The 14056-nt window shown below is 42.2% G+C and overlaps 1 protein-coding gene across 1 annotated transcript in view; it reads right to left on the bottom strand.

Annotated features, from left to right (window-relative positions):
- Positions 1 to 14056, bottom strand: part of LOC138447678 (adhesion G protein-coupled receptor E3-like) — a 1605711-nt gene that overhangs the window by 945344 nt on the left and 646311 nt on the right. The window contains exon 9 of the mRNA XM_069603942.1: positions 11048 to 11106. Coding sequence (XP_069460043.1) covers positions 11048 to 11106 — 59 coding nt within the window. The remainder of the gene's footprint in view (positions 1 to 11047; positions 11107 to 14056) is intronic.

Below are 14056 nucleotides of genomic sequence, written 5' to 3'. Positions count from 1 at the left end.
AATCTCCCCACCGGCTAAAGCATTTTCTTTCACACAGGATATATCGTCATAAAATTCAACATAATTAGCGCAATTGTGTGAATGATCACCTTCTTCTATAGGTTCAGCTACAAACGTGGCTAGGTTCACTATTTTACACCTCACAATTTTAAATGCTGGATTTGAAATCATGACTTCAGAGGCTCTTTGTGTTGTCAATGTACTTTTGGGTATCTCTAAAATAGCAAATAAGGCGTGCCCCACATATAGTGTCATTGCACAGCCCAATGTAATACTTGTAGAATTCTCAATCGCAAATGCGGCAGCAGTGAAAGATTGTTCGCATGGGTGGATCTAAAATCCCGCTGTAATTCGCCAAAGGTTTATAACCTAGTGTTGTTCTTTGTGTAAGTACTGCTGTCATTACTGACCCATTAATATGTGAAAACAAATACAATTATTCAGTATAATTGGGGATTCCCAAAACTGGAGCTGCATAAATTGCTCTTTTTAATTCCTCAAATCCTTCCTCCATTTCTTCAGTCCCTTCTACCTTTTCCTTACCAACATGCGCTTTCTTAAGTGCTTGCAAAAGCAGTTTTGTGTATGTGCTGTACCTGTCTTACACCCAGGCCCTGCAATAATTGCATAAGCCCAGAAATTTATGCCTTTGCCTCACTCTATTTGGCTTTGGTGTCTTCATGATAGCCTCAGCTCTCTCAGGTGTCACTTTCTTTCCTTCATGTGAAATTAACTGGCCTATGTATAACACCTCTCCCTGGCCATACTATAATTTCTCCTTATCTACTTTGTATCCTTTGTTTGCCAATATAGTCATTACCTGAACAGAGTCCTGCCTAAATTCATCCTGTTTCACTACAGATCAATATGTCATCTAAGTACTAAATTACCATACACTTGAGCTCAATATTAACTAAATCCATCTGTAGGACCCTATTAAAGATCAACAGTGACTTGCAGTACCCTTGAGGCAATCGAGTATGTTTTAGTCTCGCTTGTCTGAATGTAAAAGAAGTAAGGTGTTGTGATTTTTTCGCCAATGGGATGGAAAAAAAGCGTTTTTCAAATCGATCACTGTGAAGTACTTAGCTTCAACTGCGATGCTACACAATATTGTTGCAGGATTCGAACCTAATGGATACTCTGCTTCTACAATCTGATTAAGAGGGCGCAAGTCCTGGATAAACCTCTACGACCCCCATTTAGATTTTTTAATCGGATACACTGTAGTATTGCACGGGGACTCCAATGACACTAAGATACCCTGATTCATCAACGCTGAAATAGTCTTAAATATGCCTTCATCAGCTTCTCGAGACATGGGCAACTGTTTTGCTGGGGGGTAAAATTGCTCCTGGCTTTAGTTTGTTTTAACCTCCCCTATTCCCTTCAATAGGCCTACGTCATATGGGCCCATAGTCCAAAGGACACTTGGCACCTTTTCTATGTCTCCATGAAAGAACGCTGATCTTTGCTGCATCAGTGGCACCTCCCTTTTCTCAATCTTTATCCAACATGTAATGCCTATAAAAACACTACCTCTGCAGCTATACGTTCATCTCTGAACATATCTTCATCTGTTATGTCAGTCAATGTGTAGCCCTCCTCAAGAGCTATCACTGTTCTCAATGCTCTGCCTTCATCATCTACTCCTTCAAGCATCGCTATTTACCCTTGTTCTATAGCTACTTCCAGTTCTATAGGAATAGTCTGCCCTTCTACCCCATCCAAAGGTACTTGTGGCCTAAATAAAAGTTCATCAGGTATACTCACAATTTTCCCTACTAATCTAGGAAGCCATGTTAATAAAATGCTCACCTAATACATGAAGACTTCTGTATCTACCGGAACTCCTTGTAGAGCCACTTGTCCTGTAAATACCAGTATAAACTCTTCTACATTTAAATAGTGTATTCCTGGAGTGGAGCACACTATTCCTTAATCAGTGAATGAAATCGTCATGTTAAGTTATGTCATGAAATCTCTACCTAGAATGTTAACTGGCGTTTGTTGAAAACATAACAAGGGGATAGACAGGTCACATTCCCTTATAGAAGCAGGTAATTTATCAGTAAAAGGAACTACATTCTTAGCTCCAGAGAATCCTTGAGCATTCATGGCAATACCTGACATTTGGTATTTTCCCTCCCTTATATAAGAGCGAGTCGCTCCCGTGTCTACAAGAAAAGAAAAAGATTTTCTTCCTATCATCACCTCGACCCTTGGTTCCTCTTGGGGGTCTGGTGTTACTGAAAGTACTGAACACATCACGTCACCCTGTGAGCTGTCCTATTGAGGGTACAAATTCATTTCTGTCCCATAAAAGGAATCCCTCCTACCAGGTGTTAGTATTTGCCCTATGTTTGCGTTCTGTTGTGTCTGCATAGGTGCTTGTTGCGATTGCCCTTGCAGTGGGTGCATTTGCACTGACCCCTGCTAATGTGCCTGATGTGCTTGCGGCGCCTGTTTCTGATAGGATGTGTGATCATGGGTATAGCCTTCATGTGTTTGTGTGCTGTATGGTGGTGGATGACCTGGCCCCCCTCTTGAATTTTGTCCATTCTGTTGCATGCTTCCTCAGCTTCTACATACATGCGCAATATGCCTTGTTATCCCAAAATTTCAACACACTGGGGGTGGCCCTCTGGCAAACCCACTATTATATCCTCCCTGAGTATTCTGACTTCCACCCTGGGCATTTTGAAATCCACCTTGGGTGTTCTGAAATCCACCTCCTCTTCCTCTAAATCCTACGGAACCCCTTCCTCGCAGCCACAACCCATACCTACTTTGATCGACTGGGTGTATATTAGTCACATGTGATGCACCCGTTATTTCTTGCGTTCCTACTCCTTCTCCACTTGTCAATACTGCCCCTTCTATAAGAAATGTTGTCAATTTCTTCTGAACTAACTTGGCTTCCTCAATCTTTCTGTTCTCATCTTTCTTTGTATTCTTCTCTTGTAATAATCGACAATGATGCACAATAGTCAACTGTAGCTTAACCCACAGCTTCGCTTCCATTCCTATTTATTTTTTCATTGGTCTCGGTACTTGTTCTGGCAATCCCTGACACAAAATATGATAGAATAGTGCCACTGTTTTTTCCCCAAGGCTCACGGGTCTCAAGCTGCCATTTCTCTTGAATATCCTGAATAGAAGCAATAGGGTATTCATCTTCTTTCATTTTACGTGTCAGATTTGCACCCCTATCTGATGTATCAGGATGCTGGACCCTGAGAGTCCTCCAAATATCCGCTCTACAATAATTAAATGGTGCTCCATCATGTGCTGTGTTTTGTGCTGTCACACCCACATATCCCGCCCATCTCCAAATGCTGTCAGCTCTCTCTCCAAGAATCACTGCCAAAAGACCTATTATGTCGCCTATGGCCAAAGTATTTCCCCCTATCATCTTCTCTAATTCGTATATCCACTTCCCAGCCCCAGAAGTCAAACTAGGTAACGTGCAGTTTAAGCTATCCTTATCCATCTGATGCCATGGAATATATTGCAGTCCTGCTCCCCCTTCTCTAGCAAGGGGAACTGTGAGAACCCCATCTCATTATTGGACCCCATTATTCAATGACCTAATGCAGGGGTAATCATCCCTATCTTCGTGCTGGTAACAACCTTAACATACTCACATAAGGTGACATTACTCAATCGTCTTTGGGGAAGTTCGGGATATGGTGTAGCATATGGTGTTCTTCCTTTAGGGTGTTACAGATCTGACCATCTTACCTCCTTATCCAGGTTTTGGCTTTACCTCCTATCGCACAACCTGACTTCCTTTCTTCATCTGACATTGCTCCACACCAACTGGTGTAACTATCATCCTCCTCATCCCTATCTAAATTTAATCTGCTCAAAGACAATGCTCTTCGTTCATCACTAAACATGTTTTCCTCCTCATCCCATGGTTTTGGTATCAGGGATAGTCTGCCACTCCCTTGAGTCCTATACTTGCTGTTCTGCCTTATTTACTGATATATCTTTTCAATCCTCTCTCCAATACTTTCTGCATCATATCTTTCTTCTTTATGTGCTACTTAGGTATTTCTTGAGTCATTTCTCTCATTGGGAAAACTTTGCTTACCGTTTCCCATTGTCCCTGTATTTCATCACTTGATCTTATATGTTCTTTAAGAATGTGACTGGGATCAAGATATCACCGCCTTCTATTCTGTTTTATTTCTTCTTCCACTTCCCTCCGCTTTCTCGCATTCCTTCTTACCCTCTCTTCTTCTTGCTTCCCTTCTTATTTCTTCTCTTCGTTCTTCTTCTTCCCTTCGTTCTTCCTCTTCTCTGTAATCTTTTTTCCTTCACTCTTTGTGCTTCTGCTTCTTCTCTGTTTACTTAACTTCTAACCCTTTCTTCTATTTCTTTCTTTGTTCCTCTGCCAGCTTTTCATCTTTCTCTTGATCTGCTCTAATTTTCTTTTCCCGTCGTTCCCTGCTTTTCCTTCCTTGCTCATCCTCCCTCAACCATTTTCTCATTCCCTATCCTTCTTTTCTTGCTCGTCTTTGTCTTTCTTTTATCTAACTTCCTTGATGCTTTTTCCATCTAACTTGTGTAATATCTGTTCTACTATCCATTCATTCTGTACAAGCATTACCTCATCAGTCCTATCCTTTTCTCCTATCCATCTCCTAATTTCTCTGGCTATATCTGTTGATACATTCGATCCCTCGCCTTGTTACTCTTAATCTCCTATAAACTTACATGCGTCTCCCTTTTTTTTGCTCTGTTCTGGACTTTTATTGCTAGTATAATTCAGTTAAATTCAGTTCAAATTGCTGACCACATGCCATCAATGCATATTTGGCAATGCACCCACCTATCTGAAAGATAAAATAAACATGTACCTGCCAAAAAGGAACCTAAGGTCAGCAGAGGGTTCCCAAATGGTTTTGGATCAGGTAAAACGAGCTTGTGGCCTCGGCTGGGCTTTCCATATACAGGGAGCCAAGGCATGAAATGCCATGCCTTTACAGCTGCACAAAATCGAGGACCCACCTGCTTTTCGGAAGCAACTGAAAACCCACCTTTTTATTTAGAATAAACACTGCTAGTCTTAATGCTCTCCTACCTGTCGCTCGGCGCCTGGATGCCTATGGGCTTTGGCGCGGTACAAGCAAAATAACATAACATATAAGCGGGTGGTGCATATGTCGGGTTACTATACCCCGCGGCTGCTTTTAATTCTTTTAAAGGATAAAATCTTGTCTCTTTTGCATCTACATTCTTAGTTTCAGACAGAGTAAGAGGGGTTGAGTGCTCAATGCCCTTCACTTTATGCTGATTAACCATCCACTTTTCCTGTGGTTGGTCCTCTTTCTCCTCTTGATACATTTTCCAGAGTTCTAAGACTGCAAGTCTTTTCTCTAATTTCTTTCCCGTGTATGCGGCATGCACATACGTGGTCATTTGTTGTCATACTGCCTTTGACAATGATCCCCCTTGTGGCCATGGCATGGACATTTTATCAACTGTGCCCGTTGCCCCTTCTGCACTGTACTGTTTGACCTTGGGCGAATGTCGTGGTAATGTTTTACTAAGGTGCATACAAGGAGTGTCCTCCATAATGATAAGTCACAATTAACTGTCGATACTTACCAGATCATTACCTTGTTATATTTTATCTCTACTTATCTCAAATCTTATTGCTCAATTCTTTTAATCTCAAAAACAATAAATATCGCAGCTCAATCCTCTTTTGTCTCAACAACCTATCTGTCTTCGGACTGGCGCCAATCGCTTACTATACTATAACTGAAACCAACTTCATTTCCAACTTTCACAATTTATCACTTTGCAGAACTTCATGCATCTAATAATAATCACAATAATAACACAATATACATTAACAACCCCTGTGATCACCTTCTCTGTTCCCTATGATCATTTAAAGTAAGAGGTATTCTTTCTTCGCCTGCAATTAAATTATAAAGTACAGAGTTTAAGACGTCACCTTCCACTGACCTAACCATGTGCATTCTCTCTCTCTTCGATCTCCCTTGAAATAGGACCAAGGCGTTCCATTATCCACACAAAATTTTGCGTTACCGCCTTATATTCATAAAATACACAATAACGCCCCTTTATATTGCTATTTCCCTTAGTCTACTGACTTCTGTTTAATCAACTGGAGGCCTTCGATATCGACTCCTCGTCCGATCGCTTTGGCTTCCAACCACGGAGTGCCTGTGGAAACCGAACAGGGATTTCTTCAAAGAGGGACCTGCACACTGTCTCGAAGTTTATTTCTATTGGTCGCTCTCCACAGGAAACTCCACGATCTTCCAGCTAATGTCAGAGGATGCCCGATTGTCCAAAAATGACATCATGCTACGTGGCAATGGTGAAAAACCTATTAAGGATTGAGATTGGTTAAGAGACCCATCTAGATATACAATCATATAGGAGCTAGGTTTGTTATTGGCTGTCCGAAATCAGATGGACAACTTCTGCCTACCTCTTCATAAGTGTCATTTAAGAAAAATCAGTTAAACAGAGTTTCATTGGTTTGTAAACTATAAGGTCCATCGTTATACAGACTACAACAATTGGTTTGGCATGCTTGTGAAATGTCTGTAAAATTTGGTTCAATTAGCAGCACATATGGCGAAACCCAAACATGAGGCTGCCCTACTACCAAATTAGCCCAACATCTCTCATCACACATGCCTTCTGCCATGACATTCACTTTGTATTTGGCCTTGCAGGGTATTCTTGTCCTGGGAATGCAACTGGAGTGAGGGCACTCGCTATCATGTCTGGAACTCCAAGTTCGACCCCTATTTCCAGCCTTGACTCAAGTGACAAGAGACCATGATTCTGTTCATTATGCAAGCTTTTAAATGTTTTAAATGAATTAAGACTTAGCATCCTTTGTGTTCTTTCTTGCAACTTAACGTGAGAGGATTCATCCTCCGCGCACACGTTCCTCTTCAGTGTAGATAGTGGACCTCGACATCTTAGTTCTTGACATCAGGCCAGACAGCCTCCCAACACAGCTCCAATAACCTGCTGTTCTACTGCGACACAGCTTTCCATTTTCTCTCCATGATTCTTTGGCTTATTATTTCATAATATCAATGTCCAGTTTCTGTACAATGGTGGCTCCGCCTGCATTCTATTTACTACTTATAGCTAGCCTATATGATTTGATTTATCTCGCGTTTCAGTGTATGTACATTATTCATACTTCTGATTTCTGCAGCACCTTTTACCACGTAATCTTGTTCTTTTACACATTAAGGTTCACTTGATTCTTTACTTTGTCATTTCTCCTCTAGGATCCATACATCATGTTCATTAAGTATTTCATGACGTCGTGCACTCTTTCTTATGATGTCATCAGTCCACTTTCTTAGCTCTTTCTCATATACCTTCAGGGAGTTCCTCCTGTAGGCTGTCATCAACTTGAAGGTACAGTCAATATGGTCGTCTTAATGGATACCGTCTTCAATATACTCGCCACTGTATTGGTTAGACAGGGCACAGTCTCATGGTTCCAATACAGGGGAGGTAGGGGTGTAGGATCTCCTGCGGATGTGTATGTCTGCTCCTCTGCAAAGACATGGCTCTTTCATCGCTTCCTTCCCCAGGAATGAAACCCAGACAATCCCCCACAGTACTCCGTTACTATTAAAAACGCTAGCTTGACACTAGCCTCTGGCTTCTCCTGAAGTCTATAAAGCGCTGCGCTGCCTACGGGCCAGGCTCGAGATATTACCAATAAAATAAATGAGGGAGAATCACATGGTAGTAGATGGGTAAACTGGTGACTCCTTTTGTTCCTCTTCTGTTGGGGATATCTAATGGCAGGCTGCCTATGAGAAAACCCAAAGAACATTCTATGAAAAGTCATCTAAACAGAATACCCTTTGTACCGTGGGAATTCATAAATCAAATGTGGCATCCTCTATCATGATTCTGTCTTTGTAAGAAGTCTTAACCCCAGTGTCAAAGCACATGTCATTCACATAACATCTCCTAACTCTGATAATTTTCCATTCACCAATCAATCAGAACTAAATAGACATGGAGAACCTAAAACCACTATGGACTTCAAGATCCACAATGCCTATGTTACTGGGACGAAGAGGAACAAAAGGTTGATGATGATCAATGGTGCTACTAAGGAGACTGTGCGGTCTAGTTGTTTCACTTCAAATCACCTAAGCTGAACATTTAAATGTGGGAATCATCCACAGGTGAGAGAGGTAGTAGAGGCAGAAGCAGTGTGGAGCGAGGCCAAAGCCGTTAGAGCTGAAGAAGAAGTTTGAGCGCCAGCAGAAGCCAAAGCGGGAAGAAAAGGCATGCAGTCTTGCAGAGTATGCGCAGCAGGAAGCATAGTCATGGACGGCAGTGGGGAGAGAAGCCCAGCTGTTCGGGAGACTTGTTCCCGACCCGATGTGAGTCCGTCAGTTGTGCGGGAGGACGCAGAGACCCGACCAGGCCTGCAGAGCTCCAGAGAAGGGCTGTGCAGTCAGCAGCAGTCATAGGAGAGCTGTCAGCGATATTGCCGTACTACAGAGGGCTGGATGCAGCATCCAGGAAGTGATGTGGAGATGCTGAAGGAAGCCGGTGAGTTGGCCTAAAGAAAGTGGTAACCTGGGTGTGCTCCGAGCAGAACAATAAACAACAAAAGACACATTTGAATACTGAACAAGTAGAATAAAAGGACAAAACGGGTGCAATTCTCCTTTCATGAGATATCAGCGTGGGGAAACCTGTAATCCACCGTGCCAACAGTCAACAGACTAAAAAGACAGGCAAACATTGTGCAACCCTCCGCACATGGGATATTGGTGTGGAGAATCTTGGAACAAATATTGCTACTATCAGAAAAGACCATTTATAGTTGTAGGCGTTTCTCTTTCTGCCAGGCGAGTAAACCAGGAAAGGGCCAGTTGTAGTTAGTCCTGGCAGGCAAGTGGACCAGGAAAGAAACAGTTGCTATGAAGAAGTGTGGTTGTGGTAAAAATAGTTGTGGAAATAAACTATTAGCTTTATCATCCTGACAAACGGTTATATAAAAAGAGACATTTGCTGTGCTGTCCTGACAAAACTATGTCATCAGAAGAATAATTGCAAATGTGGAAGAAACAGTTGCTTTGGTTTTGAACAAGTGCTTTGTGAAAGAGATATTTACTTTACCAACTTGAAGGACGGACTGGATGGAAAATAAATGTTTCATTGAACTGAATAGAACTTTGCTGAGCTAGAACTTTTTCAAAGGTCTTTCTGAATTGATCCAGGGGAAGGGAACCAAAGCCTGGTCACAAGGAGAGTGTTTTGTGATAATTAAAAGTTTTAACTTTCGCACAGTTTTGTTGAACTGAAACCAGATACATATACCTTATATGCTTTGGTTATATATGTTAGGTCAGGGTCAGATACATTTGGATACAATGTCATCTTTCTTTAGTTTAACTTTTCTATGTAGGAACATTCTTGTTAGGATAGGGAAAGATAGGCATTTATCTCACCCCTCTTTACTTTTAATAAATATGGCAAACTTTAGGAAAACTAAAACTTTGTGTCTGTCTCTCATTTCTGACCCCCCACAGATGGTACAGGAGGCAGGTCATTCTCACAGCAGTCTTTAAGTGTGTGGTTTCAGACATGAACGAAAGGGTTAACTGTTTGTAACACTGAAGCGATCACCAGAATAGTCTCATTAGATTGTGTAAAGAAGTTAGATAGCCCTGCACATATATGTTTGCCCCTCCCACAGTCTCTGAAGGTGGGACCTCTCCCAACATTTGATGGGTCAGCTCCCACACCCCCTGCCAATCACCCCAGTAATCTTTATCTAGGTGGACTCCTGCTGTGCTCTGCCTTAAGCTCTTTACTGGGTGCATTCACTAGTCTGACTTCAGAAAGAAGTCAGGTATTTTCTTTCTGAAGTAGGACTAGTGAATGCACCCAAGGACTTAAGAAGGTTATGTCCTAGTTGCAGCGCATGTGCCTCCCTGCAGCTAGAACGTTACTTTCTGTCAGTCTCTGGACCCACTACGCATGACAGGAAACCAGGAAGCTCTTCTGCTTCCGTCTGCATAGAGGAGGCGGAAGCTGGTAGGCTGCATTGTGGAGGCCAGATCTTCGTTCTGGCGAAGATGGAGCAGCACTGGAACAGGTAAGAAAACCTTTTTTTATGTGCATGTTTATGTTTAGGTATTCCTGATGCCATGCTGTTTGTTTATGATGTATGTGTAGTGGGTGACTGTTGTGTTACTGGGTGGGGGTGGGCGTGTGTTTGTGCTGGCACTGGAAGAGGTGCATATTTTGGCAGTGTGGGGGTGAGAGGCGGTGTGCAATAATGGCACTACCACTTTTTAAATGGGTATCCATGATAAACCAAGCATTGTATGTGTTATTACTTGACTAATCTGGCAATTGGGGCAGCCAGTTTAGCCCTTTCTCACTGAGGCATGACTTTTATTCTGGGCATCTTCTCCGGGACAGCAGTGGTGCCGTGTGCTCCTGCTTGGCCTGGTTGCCTGTAGAACAGTGGTCTGGAGGAGGATACAGACAGCAGTGTGGCCATATGCTCCTGCTCTGCACCCTCCATGCACAATGGGGGGCATTGCAGGAGAACGCTCTGTATCCCACTCCAGGCCGTTAACTGCACTGCAGGCCCAATAAGGGGCAGATCCAGATGCAGAGCAGGAGCACACAGCTCCAGGTCCCACTCTTGTTGGAATGTTGCAGGGACAGAGTACAGCGGCAAGTCAACATATGGGGGCAGGGACGATTGTGTCATTTTAGCATCAAGTTTTCAATGTGCATTTGGGTTGAAAGTTGCAGTACATTTTCACAGCTCGCCGCCCCACTCTTGCATTGCTGAATACTCCACTGTGTGCTACCTAACACTGTAGAACGTTAAACAGTTCATGCTTCATTTTCTGAAGGGGGTACAGGATTGAAAATTTGATTACATTCATACATCTCCATTTAGGTAACTTTTGTAGCACTGGCAAACCTCTCAGTATCACTAATACAAATACATAAGTGTACACCAATCACAACCTACCTGATTGGATTGATTTTGGCATGCTTGCATATTTTCATCATTGCAGTTTAATGTAACTTCTGTAAGAAACAGAAAAATCAACTGTTGTATTGCTCAGCTAAAATTAAGAAAAATTAGTTGGAAAAGTGAGAAACAGGAAAGATAAATACAACAGACCACAAGAACAGACTGCGAGGACAGCAATGCAAGGGTCTACACAGAGATTAAGAGGCAACCTAAAATCAAAACGATGAAAATTCAAAATGAAAGAGAGTTAAGGAGGGTAAACCAGAAAGGTAAAGGAAGAAAAGTATAAGTTGCTGAAAGTTACTTCTCTTCTCCAGAGTTCACTGTTTCTCCATACTACTTTGCATGTGAGCGTGTCCCATGAGTAGTACCAATCTCAAAAAGAAAGCTACAGTGCATATGGAACATTACTACACAAATCTTCTGACATTGCTGGCTTCTTTTCCCCAAGCCTTAACTCGCAATGACTTGCTAGTGCATTAGAGAGCAGAACAAAGGGATGGCTATATATGGGAGAAGCGGCACCAGAATCTGGGAGGCCAATAGTAAATACTCTGCCTAACTGCATGGGAAGAGTTTTAAGCAACTTACCAATTTAAATAATTGTATCCAAACTGAAAATATCTTAAATACTGTTTATTGTATTTTATTTCTACAGTATTTAAAGAGCTTTAGCACAAACCTACATGGGGGCAATGGAGCACTGTACAGATCATTAAGGATAACATTTGTGGTAAGGAGGAAAAGTTAAAATATGTGGCATGAGATGTTCCTGTTTTGGAGATGCTTTGTGATGTGGGAATGCAAGAGCCCAGGGGGCACCTAGGTACTGACTGAAAAGTAAGGTCTTGAGGGTAATTTGATTTGAACTACGTAAACCCACAACTAAACCGGGCAGAAATAACTAAATCTGGGTGCAGATGACATCAGAAAGAAGAGGATTTACCGGAAGATGGATTAAAGAAGAAGTCACACTGCTGCAATTAGATTAGGTACAATATACGGTTTCTCCTAAAAGCTAAAGATGAGGTCATAAAGCAAAGCTGGATTGGAAGATTATTACGAAGACTGGGGTCAGGCAACAGAAAACCGTCAGAGTTAAATAATGGGGGGTTATTAAACGATGCAGTTGAGTTGAATTAAGAGGGTGAGATGGTTTATATACCTGAATTTTATCTTTTAAGTACTGTGGTGTTAAGCCATGAATACATTTGAAAAACAAACAACAGGCCTCATTACAAGTTTGGAAGTATTTTGGTGGTAAATCCACCGAAACACTGCCAAATGGATTTACAGTTACTGCCACTTGGTCCTGCGATTTAACCGTGGGATTGCAATTGGTAGTAGGCATTGTACGTCACTATTTTTCAGAGTCGATAGGACTCCATGGGGATTTCGGTAATTCAACTGATTTTGCTGGTTTTTGGCGGTACGGTTGTAATACGGCGGTGCGGCAATGCAATGGTAATGCAGTGGTTATCACTGCATTACCACTGTTTTTTCTCACACCGCCATACTTGTAATGCGGCCCAACGTATATTGAAAGTGATACAATGGCATACAGGTAACAAATGCAGAGGTCGTCTAAGGTTAGAGGTAGGGTGAAATGTAGGTACATGAAAAATAAGACAAATAGATGGATTTTAGGTGATCTAGAGCTGAGGTCAAAAGTAGTAGGGGAGGCCTATATACAATGCCATTCACATATCGAGGCAACAGTTCACAAATGTCCCAAGCACGGTAGAATGGGGCTCATGAGGCACGTAAGGCAAGGTATGCCTCAATAGAGTCAGAAAAGAAAAGATTGAACCACCTCAATTTGAGAGATCAACCTCAATTCTGGATCTCAGATGGTTTCAAGGTTATTGATCATATTGTGAAGGTAGTAGGAAGGCCAAACAACAAAGGGGAGAAAGGGGTGATTTGGCAGATCATTTAATAAGTGTTTTGGTCCCAAGAGCATAGGCTCTGTTTTTTTGTGGGATTAAGTTGGAGGTTATTGTTAATCAGCCATAGTTTGACCTATAACAGACACAGCTGAAGTTGTTCAAAGGTCTTCTGGAGGCCAGAAACCTTTAAGAAAACCTGAGTGTTGTCATCGGAAGTTCTGAATAGGGGACATCAAAGATAGGAGGTAAATGAAAAAAATTAGGGGTGACTGAGAAGAGCCCTGTGCAATGCCTAATTTGTAGGGGGGCCAGGGCTCAGCCCTGGCACTTATTTATGAGCCCTGGCACTTACTGTCTCAGACTCAGTGTGATTTTTATGTGGTGTTTTGGCAACTTTATTGTTTCAACTGTCAGTCGTCATAGTCAAACATCTAGCCACTACAGTGTGCAATGGCTAGGGTCTCTGCATCCTGGGCCAGCTCATTGCTATTCAGGTGGGCAGGGCAATGCTAATTATCCATTTTCAGGGAGTTGAAAGGTAGCAGTCAAGCCTATGTGCTTGTGGACAGGTCAGTGACCATGCCAGAAGCACCAACACAGGGAAAAAGGTAATTGTCGAAGAGCAATGCCTGTCATGAGTGCCACCCTACACAGAAGGATTAAGTTGCAAGGAAATTCATTAGTTAAGTTATGATTTTTCCTGAATTTGCTAAATTTTCTATAGGAGGAAAGCACATTTGCTCTTTTTTGTGGATAGATGCTCAACATTTGCCACTTGCCACTTATAGAATCGGAGCCACATTTTAACAATGATGTGTTTTAAAAAGCACTTAAATATTTCCCTTACTTCAAGACACAACTAGCATGTTGAGTTATTTTGTGTTAGGTTGATTGATTTCTGTAAAACGCTCATATATGCCTGGGTAGTGTATCCATCAACCCTGATGAGCCAGTGAGTTACAGCACTAACCCCAAATATCCTGCCATTGTGGGAAGCAGCCCATGGGTGAATGTAACAGTTGACTGGGCGCTGCCGGCCTAATGTGTAACAGGCATGCTCGAAAATATTTGGGCCAATTAAACACGGGCCCTGTGGAACATAGCAAGTAACCCT

Source organism: Ambystoma mexicanum, chromosome 3q (assembly GCF_040938575.1).
Source record: "Ambystoma mexicanum isolate Mex_15411 chromosome 3q, UKY_AmexF1_1, whole genome shotgun sequence".
NCBI lineage: Eukaryota > Metazoa > Chordata > Amphibia > Caudata > Ambystomatidae > Ambystoma > Ambystoma mexicanum.
This window is presented reverse-complemented; position numbering and strand designations above follow the sequence as displayed.